Source organism: Hydractinia symbiolongicarpus, chromosome 9 (genome assembly GCF_029227915.1).
Source record: "Hydractinia symbiolongicarpus strain clone_291-10 chromosome 9, HSymV2.1, whole genome shotgun sequence".
Classification (NCBI taxonomy): domain Eukaryota; kingdom Metazoa; phylum Cnidaria; class Hydrozoa; order Anthoathecata; family Hydractiniidae; genus Hydractinia; species Hydractinia symbiolongicarpus.
In genome coordinates this window covers 21664615-21690170 of record NC_079883.1, presented here as the reverse complement: position 1 = coordinate 21690170, position 25556 = coordinate 21664615, and the positions used below count along the sequence as shown (strand labels likewise).

Genomic DNA, 25556 nt, shown 5'->3' with positions numbered 1-25556 from the left:
AAAAAGGTTTATTAAACTTTTTTAAACTTTTGATTTAAAGTTTTGATTTCGGAAATAAGGCTAAAATGCACGATGTTGCATGATCATCAAGTCAGGGTTGTCTACATTTCGGATTAGTTTTGTAAATGTTGCTATTTTTATTTATTTATTCTTTTATACTAGAAAATATTTTGAAGTATAGATTTACAATTTTATACTAAAATAATGTGTATGTTTTCAGAAAGCATGATGCATCAATTACCGTAATGCCCCCTCTTTTAAATGCCAACCTTTGGAAAATCGGAAAATTTAATAAACGCCCTGAGCATTTATTCGAGCATCATAGTAAGCATCTTCGTCATATAAGCACCTTTTGCTCTTTTTATTAAAGTGTTCTTGGACATAACTTCCAGCTTTGGATATCATCAGTCAGCATGCTCAATCTCCAAAGTACAGACTGTCTTAAATAGAATATTCCTTTTTCTCAGGAAATGCTCCTCCTTAGTCAGCATCTTCTAGTGTATTCATCTAAATATCTACATGATATCTTGGATGTTCCTACATTTGAGTTTTGCACATGTTGTACAAGCTAGCTTCTCATTATCCTTCAACATGTTAGCTACTGTAAATAAGAACTATGCTCTCACCTGCTACAGGCAATGTCAGAGCAATACTTTATTATCTTATTGTAAAGCTTCTCAAACTATATGATATGGTCAGGGGATTTGTTACCACTGCTTCTTTTGTAATTCTTTAATGCAATAAAAGCTCTCGTACTCTCCTCTTCGAGTAAATCGAATCTAATTTGTTCCCAATTTTGTTCATATCAGCATTTGATCCAATTTATGCAGATAAAATGATGCACACTGCTTTCAGTACACAGCCCATCACTGACAGGTATACAGCTGGCCTTGCTTTTTCTTTGATAGCTCCTTAAACATATGCCAACTTTCATAATCCTTCTTTCTCTTAAATGCTGATTCAACATTGCTGTCACATGATGGAAACTTTTTTCACATGATGCAAACCTTTTTCGTCTTTAGTCTCTAACACCTCAGGGAACACATCAGTGTGTGTGCCCTTAAATGTTCTTCTTTAATTCCAGGTTAGCTGATATGCAACTTTCAATTCTGCTACCCCTGTTAGGCTATTCTTACCTGAATTAGGTATGTTGTCTCTACTGGTCACTAAAGATAAGAAAAGAAAATATAATTAACAATGTCAGCATATTTAACATGACGTGTCCAACAAAAATCTGTAGGCTTTCATTGTTTACTACTTTCTTAGCAGATGCATAAGACATTTTATATCCACCCATCTTTTTTTGCTTTCTGTGTAACATAATTTTTTTTTGATAAATTATCAAAAGAAGATATGCACTGCAAACAGAAGCCCTTGGATGTTGACGTTTTTATCTTTTCAAATCACCTAAAATAAAAGTGTCACAGCCTAAAAATAAGTCTAGAATACTTAATGCTGGAAGCTCTGGTCAAAAGTATGCTTTGATAAAAAGCTTTAGTCATAAAAGTGAAAACTCAAATAAACAGTTGGATTAGCAAGTAATAGTAATATTAATAAACATAAAAGTATATTTCGATGAAATAAGGAATTAAGTCAAACATTATTCCTTTGAAAAAACACACGGTCTAACAAATGCATAAACTTTGCATTTTCAAGTAATGTCACTTTTATGCCTTTTTATTGTAAATAGTTGCATTACTAGTAGCTACAAATCAGTCTACACATAAAATTATTTGTATTTGTGTTTATTTATTTTTTTTAATTTTTATTCTTACTTGTGTAATGTATAGCACTTGAAGAAAATTATTGGATTGTCTGTTTATGCATGATCAGAATGAAAATCGTTTAGTACTTGTTGACAATGTTAGATTCAGTGTCATTTATGTCTATATCAACATGTATAGTTACAAAACAATGCTCTTTGACAGTTTTCTCATTGCAAGCAATAGAAAATAAAATAACTTTAGGTAAGCATATTTGTTAACTAATTTTGTAAGATGTAATAATAGAAAAAGTAATTCTATGTAGTCCAGGTTTTTTTTAATTAATTTAATAATATTTGTTTCTGTTTTTTAAACAACTTGGAGACCTTTTTAGTGTTGATAATTTTTAAAAAAAATTGTTTCCACTATATTGTTACGAATTTGAAATATGAAAAAGACATCAAAATAAATTTCTTCTTGTAATGTAACTATTGCCTTAAATGTTTATGGTATAGAAATTTTCTACGCGTCTTTTTTCTGTATGATTATGTTAGTGTATAAACCGATAGCCTGAAATGAAATTTACTATTGGTGTTGACGTGGGTGGCACCAATACAGATGTGGCAATTATTGATGGTACCAAAGTGATTGGTTGGAGCAAATCATCTACCACAGAAAAAATAACGGATGGAGTTATTAATGCAATTGAATCTGCATTTAAGAATGCAGTAGTGAATGGTTACAGCAACGTAAAGGAAAACATCAAGAGGGTAAACATAGGGACGACCCACTTCATTAATGCTGTCATTAAGCGTGAAAACCTATCAAAAGTGGCATGTGTACGTTTATGTGGAGATGCTTCTCACTGTTTACCGCCTTTCGTTGATTTTCCAGAAGATTTGCAGGAGCAAGTTGATGGTGGTTATTATCTGTTAGATGGGGGATTTGAATTTGATGAAAGTTTGATAGCAGAATTAAAAACAAAAGAGATTATTAACACTATCAAAGCCATATCAAATGCTGGAATAAAACATGTGGCAGTTGTTGGTGAGGTCACGTTTTTGTTAAATTATTTCTTTTACTATTTTTTTCCAATGACTCATAACGGGCGTGGGTTTTTAATATAAAAAAACTTTAAGAGAAGGGCAGTTAATTAGGGACATCAGACAATAAAATATAGATAGAAATGTATGCCATCACATAAATAGTTTATTTATATCTCTAATTCTTATTTAATATTAGGCATATTTTCTCCAACAAATCCTAGCCAGGAAAAAGTAGTTGAAGAACTTTTAATGCAGGAGTTTCCTGAAGCCACGTACACATTATCTCATCAGCTTGGCTATCTAGGCTTATTGGAACGTGAAAATGCTACCATTTTAAATGAAAGCTTGAAAGTCTTGTGCCAAAAAACCATAGCTGGGTTTAAAAGTGCCATGCAAGATATTGGATTGAATTGTTTGGTATATTTTACACAAAATGATGGTACGCTTATAAGGTCTGTAAAGTTTTAAATTAAGACTTGCAACAATCTAAAATCGATTCTGTCGGAAACCATCCAGTCACATGTTACTTACAAAACAGAATTTTATCCGTAGCGAACAGCAAGTGTTGAAGTTTCCCGTGTTTACATTTTCCTCTGGTGCAACAAACAGCATGCGTGGTGCTGCACATCTGTCATCACTCAAAGATGCCATTATTGTTGATATAGGTGGTACATCAACTGATGTGGGCGTTTTAATGAATGGCTTTCCACGAGGTGCTTCATCCAGAGTAAAGGTGAGAAAACATTGTGTGCAATATAAAGAACCAATCAGATAAACATCAACACTTTATTAATATTATATTTCTGTTTTTGATTCTATAGGTTGGTGGTGTTAATACCAACTTCAGAATGCCAGATACTAAATCAATTGGGCTCGGTGGTGGCTCCATTGTTAAGATTCACGACGATCAGGTCAGCTTTTCTGTTTAGGTTTCAAGGAAAATTTCGAGAGGATTGAAATATGTTGGTATCATTATTCAGTATGGATTATAATAGTTTAATTTTCTAGACTACTTGCTCAGTCGGTCCCAGTAGTGTTGAATATCGTATAACGGAAAAAGCGTTAATCTTCGGCGGTGATACATTGGTTACGACAGATGTTGCAGTCGCGTCTGGTCGTGTAGAACTTGGCAATAAAGCTAATGTTTCACATCTTTCGGATGCAACAATACAAGAAGTAATGGGAGTGATTCAAGAGAAAGTAGAAGCAGCTGTAGATTCCATCAAGGTATGTACTTAAGTACGTGTTTTTTTATCACGCATGTATTAGTTAATATCAGCTTATATTTTGTTGTTTTATTAAGATTGAAACGATGCCTAAGTGATAGAATATTCTTTGCCTGTTTACTCCAATGCCTTCCAGACACAACATAGTCGATTGCGTGGTATCGTTGCGTTTGAAAGGGATCTTTGTTCATGCTTCGACTGTGTATTTTCTATTATTATTATATATTTTAGGAGGCAGGGGTGATGTGGAGCACTCTAAAAGTTCACATTTATTTTGCTCTTTAAAATAGGCAGTTTTAGTAATTGGCAAAAACTCAGCAGCATCACGTTTGCAAATCCATGTATAACTTAAGTAAAAAAAAAACATTTTAACATTTGGTAGTTACTGATACTATCATACACACATTATGTAACAACCCACACACAAGGGATTTGTGCTGACATCAGCAACAATTATCATTTTTCAAGATCACTGATCTAACCAAGCAACTTAATTTCCTAATTCCCATGTCAACATGAAAAGGGAATTTCGACAAGTTCAAAATGTGCATATTTCAAATTAAATGAACTGAAGAATATGTACGGTCATTTAGGATGATTCTGTCTTCACCTCACAATTTTGTAACTTTGGTAAAGCTCTAAGAAATATCCATTTTTCTCCTGATTTATCTGGATATATATCATATCTTTTAAAGGGACTGGTGGCTCAGTGGATAGAGCGTCCAACTCATGTCTAACAGGATTCGATCCCCACATAGGCCTTGTAGTTGCGCAGAATATTAAAAATCTTTCTGCAACTCAAATTATTAGGGTATATTCCGTTAAATAAGTGAGGCTAACCACATAAAATATGAATCACTACTACTTCTTATCTATAAATATCTTTTGCTAATCGTTTTTTAGTTGAGTGGTGATGTTTGTCCAGTTGTGGTGGTCGGTGGAGGAAGTATTTTGATTGATGCGGAGAAACCCTTCGTCGGTGCATCTTATGTTGTAAAACCATCTTTTTATCAGGTAGAAAGCAAACTTTATATTATAAAAGGCTCGTTGCCATTTCTACTACGGTGCAAAAAACTCACCAACTTTTGTGTTAGCGCATGCGCACTTAGAAAAATTTTGGAAATGGTTTTAACCAAGTCTTATTATATTTGATACTGGCCATTCTGTAAGTTAAACCTGCTTTGTTTATTTTACCATTATCAGGTTGCTAATGCTGTCGGTGCAGCATTAAGTAAAGTTAGTGGAACAGTTGACAAATTGGTAACCATAACTGAAGCTAATCCCAGAGAAAGACACATTAAAGATGCAAAAGAAGAAGCCATTGAAATCGCTGTTCAAAATGGTGCTATTAGAGATACGTGTAACATCGTGGATGTTTCTGAGATAGAAATGTCATACATGATCGTGCCATGTGTGAGGCTGCATGTCAAAGCTGTTGGAGATTTAGAATTGGATAATGCTGACAATACAAACGAGGTGCGGGAAGAAAAAGCACCTTCTAAGCTTCCTGCCACAACTTTCAAGGTTAGCCAACAAGAGAAAAAGCAACGATCGGTTGCAGGGAAAGGCATGTTTATTCTTTATCATGTAAGAAGATCACACAGATGGTAGTAAACAAAATCTGTTAGACCCGTAGAAAATATATAAATTCACCCTTTAATAAGTGAAATTTAATTTTCTCCCGTATTTTCTTCAAAATTGCCGGTACTATGTACAAGAATGCATAAATTAAACGATGCAGTCTGATGACCAGAATATACGATGGGGGAATCCTTTGATTGCTCCACGGGCTAACGCCTAGTTCATTTTCAATGTTGTTAGGTGAAGTCGAACTGAAAGACCATGTGGAAGTGTCAAATATACCCGCACTAACACCAGCAGGAGAGTGGATCCTAAACCTTTGGGACGTAGATTGTTTGGCTATCGGTGCGGGTATATTAGGTTGTGGTGGTGGTGGTAGTCCATATCTTGGAAGATTAAGATTGAAACGATGTGTGGAGAAAGGGATGAAAGTTAAAATTATTCATCCATTGAGGTAGGACATTGTGTTGTTGTTGTCATGGTTTCAAGTTTTTTATATACCGTCTGTTTTTTCGAGAAGATTTGATGAAGCATGTAATAAATGCGATTTGGAAATTAAAACCGCCTATTTGTTTTTTTGCCAGACTCCTATATTGTCCGCTGGTTCATCTAAAATTATGAAAACGTAAAAAATTGGCAGCATGTCATATTATAAAAAATAAATTCTTGTATCGTTTAGCTTGAAAGAAGACGAAGCTGCTTATTGTGTAGCATTTATGGGTGCACCAGAAGTGTTGATAGAAAGAATTAGTAATGGCTGTGAGCTTAAACAAGCAGTATCTGTTGCATATAACCTGCAAATGCATGGCTTTAAATCTGGTATGAGCAAAGAAGATATTCAACAACTTGCTGATGAGAAAGGATTGAAGTTAGAACACGATGAAACTAAGACTGTAAGGACTTATTTGTTTTCAATCTTCTAACACCAGTCATTGAACACACTGCAATATTTTTTTATTACTTCGAACAGACTGTAAAGCTACGAAATTTGGATATTGATGGAAAACCTGCAGCAATAGGTCTGTGTGAAATTGGAGGTCTAAACGCATTAGAACCTTTGATAGCAGCAGCTGAACTTGGACTCCCTGTGCTTGATTGTGATGGCATGGGTCGAGCATTTCCTCAATTGCAACAGTTTGGACCTTTTATAAATGGAACATGTCCCTACCCAGCTGTAATCACAGATCACCATGGCAACTATGTTTGCTGCGTGAAATGTGCTTCAGCAATGGAACTGGAAAACTTCTTTAGAAAGCATTGTATCAGTATGGGGTGAGAAGGAATTTATTTTAGTTAAAAAAAATTTTTTCGTCTGTCTTATCTTTAGAAAAATTGCAATAAGTTTTTTTAGGGTGTACGTCGGTTTTAGCACTAAAAGTTTTCCAACTAACAAACTAGAAAGCTGGCTTAAATTATTGCTTAATTTGTTTTGAAACAAGCTCCTTACTGAAAAATTTTTGTTTGGAATTTGATTTATGTGCAAATGTTAGCAATGAAAAATATTCAGGTGAACATTTTAAATATAAATAATGCGCAATAATTGAAAACACTGAATTTTGACAAGTGGTGTAAACGAAGCCATACACGACCATATTTCGTGTAAAGAAAAAAAACCAGGAAAAACAACTGTTATATGAAAACACTATTCCCCTCTAGATGCTGTGCAGGTGTGATGGTTGCTCCTCTATCAAGCAAAGATATTCAGACGAAGACATGCTTGTTCACTTTGAGCCAGGCGTGGTATTTAGGAAATACTATTCTTAACGCAAGACAGCTTCACATGTGTCCAGTTGAAGCAATCTTGAAGGAAACGAACGGTATTCTTCTGTGTCAAGGAAAGGTATGACGTTTTTGATTTTTGAGAAAGCTGTTAAGCTGAAGAAATCGTTTTAATCTGGTTTTCTTGTGGTGATCTGTTCGAGTTGTTTTTGTTTTGTTTTGTTTTCTTTACTCAATGATCACTAGATAACTCAAAGTCGAGAGCTTGGAATTTTTTTGATTTTTTACTTCTGACTTCCAAATCAAATAATTTAGAATTTAAAATTAGTTTTTTAAAACATATAGAAGGCCTGTTTATCCAGGAATTAATTTTTTCAAATAACACAAATTTTAATATTTTGAGGAAATAAAGTTTTGTGATTAAAGCTGTGAATGCACCGTAATGGAGTTAGAGAACTTTCAAAGGATAAACATTGATTTTTTTCGAGATTGGAATATTTGCGAATCCAATTGCGAGAATACGTTTTCCGACTGCACCAAAAAATTTGCTAAATGGCGAAATCTCGGGACTGGGCGTCTTCATAGTTTATTTAGGTTAGGCTATGTTTACACACTTTTTCATTTTAGATAAATAATCTACATAGAGAGACAAAGGATGGGTTTACATGGGGCAAAATTGATATTGAAGGAAGTGGCGTGTACCAAAATAAAAACATGACTTTGGAATTTCAAAATGAATTTATAGTAGCGAAATCATCCGAAAAGATTGTAGCAACAACTCCAGATCTGATCACATTGGTTGATACTGACACAGGGGAACCAATTACAACTGACGAGTTAAAGTACGGACTGAGAGTAACGACACTGGTGTTGCCCTGCCCCCCAATTATGAATTCTAAGAAAGCGCTTGAATTTGTTGGTCCGAAAGCATTTAAATACGAAAATGTGGAGTATCATCCGTCTTGTGAATACGTTGCTTTCGAACCCATCCCGAGATTAATGAAAAAGTAGAGAAATGTATTACTACTTGTGAAAAATTTGATAAATGCATTTTAAGCATTTTTTTCTAAATTTGATATTTTTTAAGAATTTTGAAACTTTTATAACTTTTATAACTTAAAAAAATACTGTAAAAGTCTTTTTTGAAATAGCTACTATCTGTACATTATTGTTTTTACAACTTTAAAACAGATACAAAAGGCTAACAGCAAAAACTTTTTTTTTGTACTTGACGAATGTTTTTCCTTGAGGCCATTGGATCCTCATTAAATACAAATTTTAGAATTCACCTAAGATTTTATTATTGTGTTGTTGGTGTTTGTCTGTTTTGTCTCAAATGCATTTTAATGTATATGTATAATAAATATTATGAATTATTTTGATGTATTCTGTAAAAAGTACGAACCCTTCACCAACACTAAGAACCTACGAACCTGTGTTCTGTAGTCTACTGTACTGAAGTAGAGTACTGTTAATCTATACTAATGACTGTGTTTAAGTTACATTTCAAAAATATAATAGCCTTTAAATAAAATATCAAAATCCAATTCGTTACTTTTAGTTAGCCTAAAACGCCATACTGTACAAATCTGGAAAATACCTAATTTATTGGAAATTAAGAATCCCAATTCACTTCTAAATAAAACCGTATGTTGTTGGCAAGCGAGTTTTTTTAGGCTCTTTGATTGTCTTAGCGCTCTTTTTTATTTTTGTGGATGTAAATATTTTTTCCGAAGATGAGATGAAAAACATTTAATAAATTAGCATAAAGATAATGGGATATATTTTTTTATTCTTGTTGATGTGGATAATTTTTTTCGGAATAAAATGAAATTTAAAAAATAACATTTTCTTTTCCAGTGTAAATCTACCTTTAGTAACAATGCAATATTTAGCATAGCATTTTAAAAAGGAAATTGTCGGTGCGAATTTTTAACGGACGAGGCTTTATTTGTAGAATAAGAGTGTCAGAATTGTTCGTTCTATTTTGTTTCTTTTTCTTTTCTGTTTTTGTATTTTTTTTGTCGTACCACTGTATTAATATTCCAACCAGTTCGAATCGAAGTCACAAATTACTTTTCTTCTTAAAAAAGGATGGTTTTTTTTTTTTGAGAGAAGCATTTGTACGATATTATTCTTTTATTTTAGCACAAAAATAATTTACCTCATGTTCCAGTGTAGTCATTGAAGATGAGTCGAGCGCATATGTTATATGACAACAAAGCATTGACGACGCTACCTGTAAAAACTACCGTATGGAAAGGAGGCTGGGAAGAAGGTGTTATTTTTAAGAGGAATGGGTATGATATTGTTAGCTTCTGTCGAAATCTTTGTGGTACACGCTTTTTTATAAAAATGTACTTTATAAGAATATTCCAGATTAAATTAGACAAAAAGTTAGGAAATTTATAAGATTATGCTCAGCTCTAAATTTTGGCCGTATCCTCTCATTGATACAAATTTTCATTTCAGGTTTTATCTCCTTAAAAATAGCCGTATTTTGTCTGTCTGTCCGCGAAAACCGCGTCCTGTTGCAGAAACACGAAATGCGATATATAAAGGACGGGCGACCCCGTGGATTTTTCCACGGGTTAACGGCTAGTCCATATTATAATACCTGTATACGTCTGTCTGTCTGTCTGTCACGCAAAATGGTAGCTTAGCTGCGCAAGTAGCGAGAAGCACGCAGTGCGGTATAAAAAGGACGGGCGAACCGTGGTTTTTTCCACGGGCTAACGACTAGTTTAAAGGAATTTTCCACACAAAATCTAGTTGTCTGTCTGTCAGTAAAAATGGTCCATCAAATCAATTTTTATATTTAAAAACATTGAAAAGGATTAAATTTTAGAACTGTTCTTAAAAAAAAATTTAAGTTCTCTTTTATTAATATTTTTAGAATTAATTTTTTTAAGAAAATAAGGTTCTAAAAGTGTAAAACTTTGGCCGAAAATAGCCTGGAAACCCCGAAAAATGTCAAAACATCAAAAGATGTCAGGAAAATATGTAGTTAATATTGAGTCGACGCCATACGAAAAATTATTTGTTTTTGTTGGAGAACAAATTTTGCTGCGTACGTTGCTTTATTGACCTGAGAAAGTAATGGTTTAAAAAATGCGGTTTTGTTACTCTAAGAAGAAATTTTACAAGTTACATCCTTTTTGTGATTTTTCCCAGTGTATCAATTTTCGCGCATAATAATTTGAAAAAAAATTCGCAGGCATTTAATTTCGCGAACTTGGTCAAATCCGGAAAAGACACGAAAACTTTATACTTGCAGATCGATATTAATTCATTTAACATTTTTTTAAACGTAAAGTAATCTAGGCTTTTCCTAAGCTCATTATCTCACGTGAAGAAATTTAAGATTACCAACGAAATTGAGATGAAAGTTGTGTTATTCTTATCAACTGGCTAAGCGTGGCTGGGGAAGAACAGGATACGACTCGGTATGGATTGACTGTCCGTCTATTTTGTAGTCAGCTACAATGCTGGACAAAACTGTTATCAGAATTTTTAAACACTAGTCGTTAGCCCGTGGGAAAATCCATGGGTTTGCCGTCCCTTTTATACCGCATCGCGTCCGTCTCGCTACTTGCGCAGCTAAGCTACCATTTTGCGTGACAGACAGACAGAGAGACAACGGACAGACGTATACGGGTATTATAATATAGATAGTAAATTAACACCACCCTATCTAAATGTTAAGGACTGTAGAAGTTGCCCTACTTAACTTTAACATTGAAATAGGAGGGGGCTGGGCTGGGGTAGGTTACACGTACAGAAAACAGTTGTTAAGAATGATATAAATAGATAGGTGCTTGGTTTTAATCAACATTCGCTTTAAGGGACTGTTTATATGGAGGCAAGCTGGCTCGGCAAACGAGCTGGCTTACTTGTCGGGCTGGCTTTTAACTTGTGTGTATATGAAAAAAAAATACTTTGGTTAGGCGGGCTGGCTCTAAACAATGATAACAATAAATAATGTAGAACAAAAGAAATACTTTTCATAACAAAAGATTTAATTAGTTGAGCATAACAAACCGTCTCGCCTAGGCGGGCTAGCCCGCTTTGTTAATGTTTATATGAGAAAATGTTCATCCCGCCTATCGGGATACCGCCTCTGAGAAACGAGATCTGGCCTACCGAGCCAGCCCGTTTGACCATATAAACAGATGAGCAAAAATATGAGGAAAATGAGGGACAAGCGAGATCTCGGTAAATGGGCCAGCCCCCCAACTGGGCTCATATAAACAGTCCCTAAGAGAGATACATCTTTATACAAAAGAGTGCAAGAAACAGTCGCACCTTTAAAAATGCTACGTATCTGATTTATCTCGACACCTTTTTGGCTGAATTGTAGTTTAAAAGTGCTAATTTATTTTTAATTTTATTGAACATCTTTAGTGGCGTTGGTTTGATAATTGAAGGAAAAATTCGTGGAAAATCAAGACATAACATAGTTGTTGGTAACTCACATGTATGTTTCCACCGATGTTTTTTAGATATAGCTGATAGCCTCAAATTTTTACCGTACTTAAATATGTCATTTTAGATTTTTCTGTAACTGTAGAAATGATTTTCTCTTATCTTGGACAATTATTCATTCAACGAATCACTCATTGATTCATTTATTGACTCATTTATTGATTCATTCCATTCCATTTCATTTTATACTATACATAATATTAATAGATCGCTTTCTATTTGCAAAAATTCTGTTTTAAATAGGCATTTTTTGGCATCATCTTTGTCCGTTTCTAAACGACCCTTCAAATAATAAACGATTTTGAAAAATTCATAATTCATTTTTTTTTCTTACAGCATAGATACTTAACACTTCATGTTGAAGTTGTGAAAGCAACCAAAAGAAAATTTGATCAGCTTGGAAAAGAAATTGAACCTGATTTTGGTTCACACAAAAAAGTAAACACTGGATACCTCTCATCTTCATACAGTAAGAAAATTTGTAAACAGTAATGCAAATGTTGTTTTTCTCTTAAAGGGGAACTCCAGTAAAAATCACTTTTTTCTTTTTTGTTATATACGTACTCAGAAAAGCTTAAGAAATCAAAAAAAAAAACTTACTTTACTTGTTTTTCTTATTCGAAATTGTTGTACTAGCCTTCACATATTTTTCTCTCATAAAAAAACAGACAGGCGCGATTTCATTTAGGACTGGACCTGATTATAAATAATGACATCACATCGTGCAGAAAGTTTAGGCAAGCGCAGAGTGCCCCTTTAAATTAGTGTCCTGAGAACACCACTTGCTACTGAGTGTGGCTTTAGAACCATAATTTTAATTTGCCATAATATCGTTTTATGCACATGAAAAAACTGGCATGGATGGACTAGCACAGGCTATTCGAATAAAAAACAGGCACAGGCTATCCCCGTAATCGCTATTTCGTGACATTTGCTTCATTACAATTTCTGTTGATTTCTTTAAAAGTGCTAAATGGTAAGATTCTTAACCTCTAACTAGAGGTTAAGATTCTTAGGTGTAAGTGTTAAGGGCGTCGTCTTAACGCTAATTTCAGGAAGATTAATATACGATCACTTGCGATATAAATATTAAATTTTCAATAAATTTTATGGAGTTTTTGTTTTTGCTTTAAACTGATATCCTATCTGTATCACAAATTAGAGTTCTTCAATGAGTGATGTCTTTTTAGAAGCTTCTTTGATAGACCTATACTTCCGTATCTGTCTGGACCGTCTCCAGTTTAACTATTTTAAATATTTTCGAATATGTTGCTTTCTCTGTAGCTGAACTTTTTGTTTCTTCTTTAAAATCTAGTACCATATACGTTTTTTTTTTTTTAGAAACTGTCGAAAAGGAGGGCGAGGATATCATCTCAGCAGACAGATGCGTAGATTTATTAAAATTAACTGAGTTAGATAACTTAAATCGAGAGAAATTAACCAATTTAAACTTTGTGAATTTGACCAGTATATGGTGTGCAGAAAAAGAATTAGAAGGGAGAGAACTAGACAATGGCGCAGAAGTGAGACTCCGAACAAAAGGTGATGGACCGTATTTAGGTGAGATTAAATAGAATTCGGTAATATATGTTCCTTTATAAGCAAGGGAGTATTCGGAATCAGACTGAGATATGCTTAGACGAAAAACAAAATCGCGCTTAGAGTATGCTTGATGCTTATTGCTGAAACAAATTAAACATTATCTTATGGGATAAGATAAAATGGTTCAATTTTTACCTTTAAAAGAACAGCAACAAAACTAATGGTGTAATTACACGAGGCAAGTTCAGGCAGTAAGTGGTATTAAATAAGTCTTATTTTATATAGGAATAAAATTCTGTGTCTAATTAAAATATCCATAACACAAGAAAAACATGGATTCACCATGGCTGGGTAATATACTAAGCATAGGCGTAAAAACATTTCCCTATCGGAGCGTGAATATGATTATAAGGGTTATGCTTATGAAAAACATTTAGATGATTCTGTAGTTGTTTTAATTAAATGCAGGTAAAGGTTTTTGTTATTTTACGATTTTCAAATAAAATTTTTTTAGACTTTTCTTTCAGTTTAGATATAAGCGATTTTGTGTGCAATATTATATTGCACACAAAATTGGTTAATTTTAAAATCTGTTGCTTACCTTGTTCACACAATGTCAATAGGAAGGATTGTAGGAAGGATTGAAAAATATAAAATATGTATATAAATCTAATTTCTCAACCTTCCTGCAAAGTTTTCTCTCTTTTTATTATTACGACAGCGAGACAAACAATAACCTGCTCTGCTATCATTTATTTTCCCATTCTGAACTAAATAAGCCAGAGGTCTGGGGGGCGTGGTTTGACTGTTCATCATTGTTATTGTGTTTCCACTTTTAGAGTCAATAGTTTGTCTCGATGAAGAGAAAATCAGTAAGACAAGTTACAGTACAGGCGAGACAGTGGGTGGATCATGGACAGATAAAGTTTTAAACGTCAAAGACGAAAAAGAGAAGGGATCACATCTAACTGAAGATAGTAAAGCTATTGATGATGATGAATGGGTACGTGTAGAATTTTTTTATTTAACGTGCGTTGCTTTTTATATTTTATTGTGTACTCAATGACACGCAATTAACATTACTAATTTTAATGTGGCTAAATGTTTGAGTTAAGATCTTGATTCTAAGATTTGCTCACTCGATTTTATACCAGACATTGAAGTGATTAGACCGAATACCTAATTATTTTGTTGTTCCATTTTTTATTTAAGTTTTCACAATGAATCGACGTAGTTAAAATATAAATTTAATTAGTTTTTTACAGGGACGCTTCCAGTTTGTACATGTAAAATAAAGCCACCGTAAAACGTTACGAAAAGGTTTATCCTATCAGGGCAAAATTCGTAGGGAAAATCTTTGTCATTTTCTCCAGAAGTATTATGCATATTTGGCGCCAATTAAGGATAAATTCAAGTTATTCAACAAAATCAATGTAGCCTTCGCCCAAACTTTTCAATCGTCAAGACAAACATTTGCACCAAGTTGTAAGAATTTTATATTTTATTTGTTTAGGGTGAGTAAAAGAATGGATCCATATTTTTCGCTATCAAACGCCATACAATGTACATATAGTATATTTTTTATTTGACAAAATATTTTTATCTATCCGTGGTATAAATTATCAGTAAATTTTATACACTTATTCAGCTATCAGCTCCGCCATTATTGAAAGAAAGGCCTGGGACAAGTTTAGTGTAGTAAAAAATCCCCGCATTGAAAATTTTTAGGAGAAGACAAGTAATAGATCGTAATCCGTGATAATTACAAGTAGTTATAGCGACCATGAACAAAACTGAACAGTTACCAGTCTGGTGAACAGAAGCATGCATATAATGACACATGAAATACAAATGGGCTTATCCCCTCCAGGCTTATGGGGATAACTACGAAGCAGTAAAATGTCCAGCAACTTTTTTTACATCACATATATAACACTAGCTGTAAATATATACATAATACACTATTTAAATGTTTTTCCTTTCCGTACGTTACAAAAAATGGAGAATTGACTTGTTGACTAAACAAAACTTGCCTTCTTGACTCTTTATACATTAAAGAAGGTATTTTTGAAAAATATTAAAGCAGGCTGTCTACTGTAGCGGACTCTCTTTATTTCGAACACTCTCGAAGAACATGTTTTGTTTTTATACCTATTACCTTTTTTGAACAGATATTTGGGTCTCTTGCCGTGAAATCCTGTATTCTTTATTTATCTCGAACTGTATCCGCCTAAAATTTTCCGTTTTGTTGCGAATTTAAGAGTTCAAGACCCTGCATTTTTATCTCTTTTCAGCATCATTTTACGTTTTTTATATGTTCCCTTAAATTTAAGAAACAAATACTTTGTACCTTTTTTTTTGGCGCAGGTTCATTTTAACTAAATAATTCCTATGCAGCTACAACACGAGAAAATCATATTTTTGTAGGTTTTTAATTTTTACCAGCGCATACTGTTAATGTACATAAAGAAAATTCAAGAAAATTTGGTCCACAAACAGATGAGTATTTGCAAAATCTAAAGATTCGCGTATTTTGTAGCTGGTACGAAATATATGGAAAGCATAGAAATGTTCACTCAAACGGACTACCCAATCCGGAGTGATTTTGTTTGTGTTTCAAAAAGTGAAATGCGCAGAAAACGTAATTAAATTTTTACTTATTTATTGCCGCAGTGCCAAAGTTTACGAGACGCACAATTCTGGAAACAAGGTTGACAAAACAAGTGCCTTAAGTGGATTAAGTTTCGCGAGGATTGATTGAAAATAAGTACTCGCGAAAATTTTGAAAAGGGCTCATTCGCGAAAATAAATCCTCGGGAAAATTTTGAGAACAACATTTTTTTTCTTCATCTTTCTTTTCTTTTTCCATAAAATTCTGTGGGCACAGAAGTTGTGATCTTTTTTGTTCTTGGCTCGTGCTTGCAGTATACATAAATCAATATTTACAGTCTACAGGATTCGTTTTCCTTTTTGCTTTCGGCTGTACATGACACTGAACGTTGGCATTAGGATTCTTTTCAATGAAACTACTTATTATAACTTCATCTTTCGGTTCACAATAGAGTTCTTTTGCCATTTCTTCATAGCGTTGCAACAGCAAATGGCCTTTAATACTAGCTGGAATGGTGACCGTCACTTCACACTCAATCTCCAGACCTTGAAATAGCGGTGATTTTTTATAATGAGTACTCGTGTGTGATTCGCGAAAATAAATCTTTGCGAAAAATTAGAGTATGGCCGATTCGCCAAAATTGGTCCTCGCGAAATTTTATCCACTTAAGGTAAACCTCGTTTTTAAAATATTAACGTGATAAGCGCATTAAAAAAAAACATGTTTTTGTTACATTTTTTTAGCGTATTTGTTTTTTCAGCCTACCCAAAATTAAAATTTGAGGCTTTTTTAGCCTCGAATTTTAATTAATGTTTTTCATGTTATGCTCAACGTCCATCTTTCTTTAAGTTAAGACCTTTTTTCAAATTTCAATTAAATACGGAAATAAAATTTTAATTTCATCCTGTTCTTTTTACATCGTGTTATGTTCATAACCTTCAGCCTCCTTACTAACCTAGTCATGTTAGTAAGGAGGCTGAAGGTGACGTTTTGGCAGCAGAGCGACTACTTTCACGTCAGCATACAATATGTAAAAAAAATAGCACAAAAAATTGTAATTTACTTTCATTTTTTTACAATCTAAAAGTTGCTTTTTATTTAAAAATGGCACGCACTCACCTCTTAAACGTCAGCACGCAATTTCCATTACAGTAAAAAATGGTAGCATTTACTGAATTGTTATTGGTTGTTAAAAAATGGTTCGTCTGTAAACGCTCGGCAGTTGACTCCTCTCATTATTCAAAGTTTCAAAATACAGGTTTTGCGACCAGAAAAAAAATTCCATGCATGTGCCCAGATACTAAACGCTGGGAGCTGTGGTCGTAAACGGTGGAGAAGAAGAAAAATGTCGAATTAAATTAACTTAAGGTAAGGGCGGGGTCAGATGTCTGAAGTATAAGAAAAGGAATACTCTAAAAATATATTTACTCTCGATAAAAGAAAACACTTCCAGAACGACCTTCATCAAGTCTTGCAAATTACGTCACCTCATCGTTATTAATATAATTTAGTATCTGACTTGCACAGCGTCGAGGTTCGTCTACTTTTCCCTTTCTATCCACAATCTGCTTAAATATCATCTGTTTAAATATATATCCTCGCTCGCTCATTTAATTTTCGGTAACAATACAACACAATCCGTGCCAGGAAAGTAAGGCAAGTCTAAGTGATATTTTTCTTCCAGCGCCTTGGGTACAAACCTTCCGCCTAAGTAATGATGTTCGCCTTTAAATTTTGATGCGCATAATTTTGGTGCGGTTAATGATATTAAAACGTCGGGTTTGATCCCATCTGAGTTCCCATTCTCAACATTCCATCCTGAAATTTGAAAGGATACAATAGATATATATATTTTTTAAATATTGCGACTATTTTTTTTTATTTCATTTATAAAAACCTTGGATGCTATGAATCATGAAAATTCGGAACGTTTTTTGTGAGAATGTGTTCGCGAAATTCATTACTTAAAACAGTAATTCAAATAAACCTCATATTTAGACAGGGCATTTATTACTGCGGGGCGTTTAATACAGCGGACATTCACCGCAAAATACAGATTACAAATTTACTTGACTAAAAGAATTTAAGAATATTTGATCAAAAGCTTTTTTAGTCTGTTTTGATTTGACTGCATTTTCCGCTGTAGCGCAAATATCTCACTTCCTTTATGGTAAGCGTAAGCACTTTTTGTGGTCCTAAATAAGGCGCAATAATGACCACTTTGATGCGAGCCCAATTATCCCGCAAGGTAAAAGATCTTAGTGGGCTTTTTCCAAGGCAGAACAAATTCTACTCAAACACTCACCTGATGGGATATCAACTGATGCGAGTGGTATCGAAACGGTTTTTAGTATATCTATGATCGAATCAAACGGCGGCCGAACGTCTCCACGGAAACTAAACCCAAATATGGCGTCAAGTACGAAGTTATAATTTTCATTTACGTAACTAGCATCCGGCATGTCGTCAAGAAAGGGTATGAATTGTCGTTTGCATTGTATCGTGAGGTTGTTGAATAGGTCCTTGTTTGGTCTTTTTGGGTAGTACACTTCTGGAACATAGCCCTAAAAAGTAGAAGTAGCTGCCTAATCTGGCGTTGCACTTCTTACAAAGTTAAGGCAAAAGTTTTAGGAGGCAAAAACTAAAATTTTTGTTCATGAATATACGATTTTTATACAGAAAATTAAATTTAAAAAAGTTGCAATTGAAGCAGCCATTACTTGATAACATTTGGACAAACAAACAAAAAAAAAAGATAAAACTTATTTGGTTTATCTTTCGAACCCTTTTTTTATATTTATGCATTGCTTTGTCTATTAGTGAATTTTCTACGGAAAATGCAAGTTTAAAAATCAATAAACTCCATGTTGGTTTACAAGAAGCTTTAACTTATTTGCCCAAATCCAATTATACAAGCACAAAACGGTACTAATGATCAGTTTTTACTACAAAAACGGCTTGTTTGATTGTAAAACATGAGTTCGGGGAAGTTTCTTATCATTATTGGTGGCACACGCTACTAATAATTGCACTCATAATTTTCGAATCGGCTACAAGTACGTGACCGTATTTTGTATTTTCTTGGCTAGAAGTACGGCATTTCACATATTTCGTCTGTAAATAAAGATTCCAAAGACTTCGAAAAAAGGACGACCAGAAGGTTTATTTATTGCCATTGGTACTTCTAGGAAAAAACCCATTTCATGTTGTCTGTAATTTACTCTTCCTCAGTGTGTCTAATATAACCAATTACCAATTATTACTCGTCATTTAGAAATCGCACAAAGTTTAAACGTCTCTCTAAATTTATCAAAGTGTATCAAGAATTATGGAAGCCTTACGTTATCAATGGCACTTCGTTGGTTACATAACAACATCTCCGAGACAGCCTGCCAAATTGACAGAACAATGTGTTCAATAAACTTATGTTTAAAAATAGTTAGAAAATAAGGCCTGGACGCAGCTATTAAGAAATCTTTTGGAGGACTCCCAAACTGTTGGACGTGACTGTTGAACAACATTTCCGTACAGACGCATATGGTTCTGCCGAGAATGTTTTAAACAAGAATCATTTTCATATTGTTTGTTCGTGAACATACATGCACTCTGTAAACATGTTATACGATTCGCTAAGCATAGAGCGCATATGTACAGTTTTTACTTGTACTGATGTTTAGTTGTTTTTAGTTCATAAAAGCTCCCAGTATAGGGAAAAGAAAAAACGAATGTCATACGTCTAGCCAAAAAATAAAAAATATGGTCATCTATTGTAGCAACTTTACATAATTTTCATTTTCGTTTTCTATTTTAATTTCATTGATATCTAAGTTGTTGTATCACATGAAAATATAATTTAAATCTGAATATTTAGGCAAAAAGTGATCTACAAACGGTAAAAAAAAATCTCCGAAAGTCTTTCGAGGTCAAGAAAATAACACTTACAAATAGCTTTAAATGTCTTGCAGCAACCAATCCATCACCACCATTATTTCCTGGCCCACAACAAACCAACACTTTTTTGCTTGGATTTGACAAAGAGTCTGTCGGAAACGACTTTGCAACTGCACTTGCGACACTCAGGCCTGTAGTACAACATAAAAGTAAAGTGCCTATAATTTATCTGTAAACCGTTTTCAAAAACAGGTCTTTATCTTACACTAGCAAGCATTTATTTATATGTTGCTTTCGTAAAAAATATTAAGCATGAAGTATCAGAAGGAAATAAACAAACAAAATCAACTGATAAAAAGTATTTACACCCTATTTTTCATCATTTTTCTTACCAGCGTAAAAGAGATAAGAGAAAGCACACAACGTCACCGAAGCAAAGTGCTATACAAAAGTTTTGTCAGTTTTTGAATAACTTACAGTCTTAAAATGGAGAAGGGGGGAGGGGGGGGGGTCAACAAAAGAGACATGCTATTGCAATACCATCTTCCCTTAGACCAGCGTTTTGGTTTGATTATCCTGTTATGGTTATTGGCAGCACTTACCTGTCCTTCCCTTCATTGATTAATGTTATTTTCAACATCCTGATCAATTCCCCACATTCAAAAATAACAATAAAACTGATGGTATATATTACAGTAACGTTATATCACAATAAAAATATTTTTTTACTGAAGAACCAAGGCAATTATACCAAGGCAAAACTGCTACCTTAAGGAAATTAAATTTCGCGGATTTGGCGGTTTTTGGTCAAAACCGCAAAATTTAATTCCCGTGAAAAATCCAAATGTGCTTCATCCGCGAAATTTCGAAAACACGTTCATCCGCGAAATTAAATTTTATTTTTTTTCTTTAATTTTTATTTTAATTTTTTTTAATTTTAGATACCATAAAATTCAGTAAATAAACCTACCCCGCAATTATGAACTATGTTTTGTGATTCCATGTGAATTTTGAACTGGAAATACACTCGGAACTTTATGATATATATGTTAAAGTATAAAATTTGTGTTTTGAGACTAAAATCTGTGATTTGAGACTAAAATTTGTGAGGTTGACACAATGAAAACACTCCTTTAATTTTAACAATGTTTAATCAATAACAATAGTGATTTCTTCATTTTCATTTCGTACATTGCTTTTATTAAAAAAGGTTCTAATATCTTTACATCATGGAGCTGGTTTTTCCTTGATTTGCGTTTTCTTTTGCTTTTTTTTGGTGGTACAGCTATAGCAGCCTCAACAACATCAGCTCCCTCCATCCTAGCGTGTGACCCATTCAAAAATGAAGACCGTTTGGAAAATAGTCTTAAAAGAGACATGTACATACATGAAAACAATCTGGATAGTGATTCCGATTATGAGGATGACTTTGGGAATATATTTTCTATTTTAGAGGGTGATATGGTGTATAGCTAAAGAAAAGATATATTAAGAGTTACTAAAATTCATATTTCTTACTTTTAAAATTTTACAAAATTTGGATCCGCGAAATTAAATTCACGCAAAAGTTTTGGAGACACTTTATCCGCGAAATTAAATTCCCGCGAAATTTCCAAATCATGTTGATCCGCGAAATTAAATTCCCTTTTTTTCCGCTAAATTTCCTAAAAAAAAAACTCTTGCGAAATTAAGTTCCCGCAAAAATTAATTCCCTTAAGGTACAACAGAAGGAAAGGTTTACCTGCAAGTTCCATAAGTTGTTCTATTGTGTATTTATAATCATTGAACAATTCAATATCTATGTTTTGTGCTTCGATTTGATTGAGAAACTTCATGCTTGCCTTTGATGTAGTGACTATGTTACAATGCAGAAAACTTGGAGAACGGTTTATAACAGAAGAACTGTTAATGCTTAACACTCTACAAGACCAAAGCCCCTGCAGTAGTTTCAAGCCTTTACGCATATATACAGATAGTGTTATATCTAAAAGTAAAATTAAGTTACATATAAAAATAAATGCTAAATCAATTATGACCATAAAAAAGATAATGAATGTGCATAATGTTACTGATTTTTAAAGAAGGAATGCTGATACTCAGTAGAATTAAGATAATCTGCAATGTTTAAGAAATCCTATGCTTATCTTTGATGGTTTGATTATTCATATGTTTGAAGTTTTTAAAAACTGTATAAGGAGGAGGATGTTACAACAAACATATTCTGCCCCTTTATTACATGTACATATTCTTCAACATGATTTTAAGACACAAAAATGATTATTTTTTTTTAAATGTTACTGTAATTACAGTCCATTAAAAATAGAAGGAGTAGACCGATGGACACTTGCCTGTACCGATTAAGTGTAGGGCCTTTATTGGACTGCAAAAGGGCATATTAATCTTTAATCTTTTTCCCCTCCTCTTTGTTGTTGCCAACAAGCATCAGGCTCCTTTATTTGAAGGAATTTAGCGCAAGACTTGTTTCCTTTTTTTTCCCTTTTTTCTCTCCTTTTCTTTTCGATCCAATTTTTGCGCTCTCTCCAAGTGTTCTATTGTATCTCTTTCTACTAGCTCTACTCTCATTTTTTTGGTGTCTTCGTTTTTTTCATTGTGTTTTCTTTTTCTTCACTTATTTTTTATCTTCTCATATATTTTTTTTACTAGTTTTTTTCATTCCTGTTTTATCATACCATCCATAACGTTCAAATCTATTCATAAGTCTTTTCCAATTATTTCTGTTCCCAAATACCAAGTATTTTTCGTTCCTTTTTACACGCTTCTAAGTTAAAGACAATAGATGGCACAACAGTTTTTCCACACATTGTTAACTGTGCCTCATTGCTAAATTTGGCCAAATTTTCTTCTCTTCCAATTGATATTATCTCTTTTATCATGCCATTTAGTTTTCCTTTTATTTACTGTATATATCTGCCTGTCTACCGTCTTCAGCCTTCTTTTTGCCTTCATTAACAATCTGTTTCATATTCACCCCTTTTGTCAACCCTTTCACCATATTCCTGTCTCTTATCTTTCCCATTCATCAAATACTTGTTGTATCAAGCATGTTTTCATTAATATATCTAATATTTTGTTTTTTTCAATCTCAAGTTTATATTTATCATCCCCTTTTTGTCATAATATTTTTTGGTTTATTTTCTCCTTTCGTTTCAACATTCCATACAATCTCCATTATAATTGCCCTATGATTTGTATATCCATGTTTTTCTTCATTGTTTTCTTTGATCATTCTATATGGTGAGTACCTTCCATTCTCATCTACTGTCACTTTCTTCAAGTTATATATTCATTTCTTTCTCTTCAAAACTGATTGCTTGTCTTTTTCTATTCCGCTCCATGTTCCCATGCAATTCTTCCATGCGTTTATCAAATTTGTTTCTGTTTTCTCCACTGTTTTCTTAAGTATCCTTTCTCCTTTTGTCACTTCATCATTATTCCCAATTATGTGTTTTCCCACTTTGCAGTAAAAATCCCCCATCACAATGACTTTCTCTTTCTTTATTTGTGTTTATTTCTTGCAATATCTCTTTCTTTCTCTATCTGCCTTCGGGACATAGCTATAGTCTTATTACCTACCGTTTATTTTCTCTTTTCTGTGTTACTTCCATTGTGACGTGTTTATATCTCTCTTTGACAGCTATAATCACACCTCCACCCTCACTATCTCTGTCATTTCTCGCAATATGATATCCTTCAATATTACAGTCTTTGGAGGCCAGTGTATCCCAAGTTGTTTTCCTGTTTACCAGGACCTTAGAAATTCTAAACTTTATTTATATCAAGATAACATCACTAATAGAAGTCCCAATGCAAAAAAGTGTATAACATTGCAAGATATTTAAAAAATAAAATGCTGACCATCTTATTACATTATTATTAATGATGCCATGAAGTCTGATGGAAATCTTTTAAGCTTAATATCTTCAGAACCACATAGGATTTTTTAAAAACTGATAGATAACTTATGTTATATGGGTCTCTTTAACCCTATTCAGTCTTGGGGGATTTATTTACATTTATTTTATATCATTCTTTAGCCAAAAAACAGCAGCAGCTTCAATGAGATGCAGACTTTTTGCCTTTTTGACAAAAGAGAGAACATACATAGTCTTGTACTCTAAAAATAAAAATTTAATTATAGTTAATATCCGTGTAGGCTAGCTAGCTATCAAGCTTCAAGTCAAGCAAAACTATCTAGAAAAAAAACCAACTAATGCACAGCCACCATTTTGAGACTAGTGTGTATACATGCCCCCTCCCCCTCCTGTATCAAATCGGGTCCCCTTTACCCCTTCGTTTTTTGATCGCACTTTGTTAAGTGATAACTTACGCTATACTTACTTAACCTTGTATGCACTTTTATTCTTTTAGTTAAAACATTTTATTGATTGAAGAACTAATTAATGAAATTGCAAAATGTTTCATGTTTTAACTGATCATCACTTTAAAGAGACGTGAATATTTATGTCCAGAATGGCAAGCATCACTTGCCCAATTCCTGGCTGTGATTTCGAGGTCGCTGCGACAGAGTCAGTGCTTGCTGCAGCACAGCTCAACCTACATGCGTTGACTCATACACACAGAAATGTCAGCCACACTCAAGAACAAAACAAAGACCTCAAGAGATAGCAATTGGAACGCTTTTGTTAAAAAGTGGAACTTATTTAAAAATGGAACAGACATTCCTACAACGCAAATTACCACACACCTCTGGCAGTGTTGCAACCCTGACCTTGAAGCCGAACTCTTCAAAGACGTACGTGACATAGCTACCACTACCGAGTTAGAACTTTTGAATTCGATTAAGAAACTTGCAGTCATTTCGATTGCAGCCAGTGTGCGCCGTGCTAAATTTTTGGCACTTAACCAGAATCACGGACGACCCATTAGATCGTTTGCTGCAAAACATGTGCTTTTAAAAAGGACTGTTCAAACTGTGACCATTCTATCGACTACCCTGACGAAATGGTAAAATATGTTGTTATCTCAGGAATTGCTGACGAGGACATCAAAAAGGAGGTTCTTGGTATTCCTGAACTTGATGAAAGATCACTTAACGATACAATCACCACCATTGAGAATAAAGAAATGGCGTCTCGTGCAATTTCTACTCCTGCTCATCAACTTCAAACCAGTGCAATCAACAGTGACATTCAAGGAGATACAGAATAAACTATTGATTAAAACAAACTGCAAACAATGTAAGAAACTTATCAATCAAATTTAGGATTTATACCAACAAATCTGAAAAAAATCTCAAAATGATTACATGAACATTCCATATCGACATATCAGATCCACCAGTGTCACTTCAATCACTGACACTAGTGCACAATCTTCCCTGATGGGGATGAAAACGTTCAAGAAATGTGGATTTCACGAAAGTGATCTTGTACCTGTGAAACGTAGCATGCGTGCTGCCAACGAAGAAGGCATACAAATCTTAGGTGCCGTCTTGGCTAGATTATCCGGTCCACACAACCTCGGTCAACGCGTTGAAACAGAGGAGATGATTTACGTAACTGATTCCACTAATCTATTTTACCTCAGCCGAAAAGCAATGGACAACCTACAGATCATCCCAAAAGATTTCCCATACCATCAATGCCGTCACAGATACACCAACCACGTCAGTCAGCGCACTGACTACACCAGCCAGCACACCAGTTGGCACACCAGATCAATCAAACTCTACATCGGCGGCATCAACAAAAGAACAATGTAAATTTGACCC

The 25556-nt window shown here is 33.9% G+C and overlaps 3 protein-coding genes across 3 annotated transcripts; 2 read left to right on the top strand and 1 right to left on the bottom strand.

Annotated features, from left to right (window-relative positions):
• Positions 1–374: 374 nt before the first annotated feature.
• On the top strand, positions 375–9120 carry LOC130657611 (uncharacterized). Its single transcript, XM_057460603.1, has 12 exons — positions 375–2750; positions 2946–3201; positions 3302–3482; positions 3571–3660; positions 3758–3976; positions 4879–4989; positions 5179–5542; positions 5797–6010; positions 6236–6449; positions 6527–6828; positions 7213–7396; positions 7903–9120. The coding sequence occupies exons 1-12, from the start codon at positions 2279–2281 to the stop codon at positions 8284–8286; spliced, it is 2991 nt and encodes a 996-aa protein (XP_057316586.1). The 5' UTR covers positions 375–2278; the 3' UTR covers positions 8287–9120.
• A 265-nt stretch (positions 9121–9385) lies between these two features.
• LOC130657615 (arpin-like) lies at positions 9386–15264 on the top strand. Its single transcript, XM_057460607.1, has 6 exons — positions 9386–9575; positions 11680–11752; positions 12097–12229; positions 13102–13320; positions 14142–14305; positions 14816–15264. Exons 1-6 carry the CDS (start codon positions 9466–9468, stop codon positions 14822–14824), a joined length of 708 nt encoding a protein of 235 aa, XP_057316590.1. The 5' UTR covers positions 9386–9465; the 3' UTR covers positions 14825–15264.
• A 2057-nt stretch (positions 15265–17321) lies between these two features.
• On the bottom strand, positions 17322–22049 carry LOC130657614 (NAD(P)H-hydrate epimerase-like). The gene is made up of 4 exons (XM_057460606.1): positions 21546–22049; positions 19856–19995; positions 18219–18477; positions 17322–17731 (listed from the first exon to the last, which is right to left on the bottom strand). Exons 1-4 carry the CDS (start codon positions 21841–21843, stop codon positions 17520–17522), a joined length of 909 nt encoding a protein of 302 aa, XP_057316589.1. The 5' UTR covers positions 21844–22049; the 3' UTR covers positions 17322–17519.
• Between the last annotated feature and the right edge of the window lie 3507 nt (positions 22050–25556).

What these genes read in the sequence shown, in the direction of transcription:
- LOC130657611 (XM_057460603.1), top strand. Translation starts at nt 2,279, where the DNA reads ATGAAATTTACTATTGGTGTTGACGTGGGTGGCACCAATACAGATGTG. An exon ending in TAAAACCATCTTTTTATCAG is followed by an intron (nt 4,990 to 5,178) that starts GTAGAAAGCAAA and finishes TACCATTATCAG; the next exon opens with GTTGCTAATGCTGTCGGTGC. An exon ending in ACGATCGGTTGCAGGGAAAG is followed by an intron (nt 5,543 to 5,796) that starts GCATGTTTATTC and finishes CAATGTTGTTAG; the next exon opens with GTGAAGTCGAACTGAAAGAC.
- LOC130657615 (XM_057460607.1), top strand. Translation starts at nt 9,466, where the DNA reads ATGAGTCGAGCGCATATGTTATATGACAACAAAGCATTGACGACGCTA. An exon ending in GTTATTTTTAAGAGGAATGG is followed by an intron (nt 9,576 to 11,679) that starts GTATGATATTGT and finishes GAACATCTTTAG; the next exon opens with TGGCGTTGGTTTGATAATTG. An exon ending in TAGTTGTTGGTAACTCACAT is followed by an intron (nt 11,753 to 12,096) that starts GTATGTTTCCAC and finishes TTTTTCTTACAG; the next exon opens with CATAGATACTTAACACTTCA.
- LOC130657614 (XM_057460606.1), bottom strand. Translation starts at nt 21,843, where the DNA reads ATGGTCATAATTGATTTAGCATTTATTTTTATATGTAACTTAATTTTA. An exon ending in CAAGACATTTAAAGCTATTT is followed by an intron (nt 18,478 to 19,855) that starts GTAAGTGTTATT and finishes TCTACTTTTTAG; the next exon opens with GGCTATGTTCCAGAAGTGTA. An exon ending in ATCAGTTGATATCCCATCAG is followed by an intron (nt 17,732 to 18,218) that starts GTGAGTGTTTGA and finishes TTCAAATTTCAG; the next exon opens with GATGGAATGTTGAGAATGGG.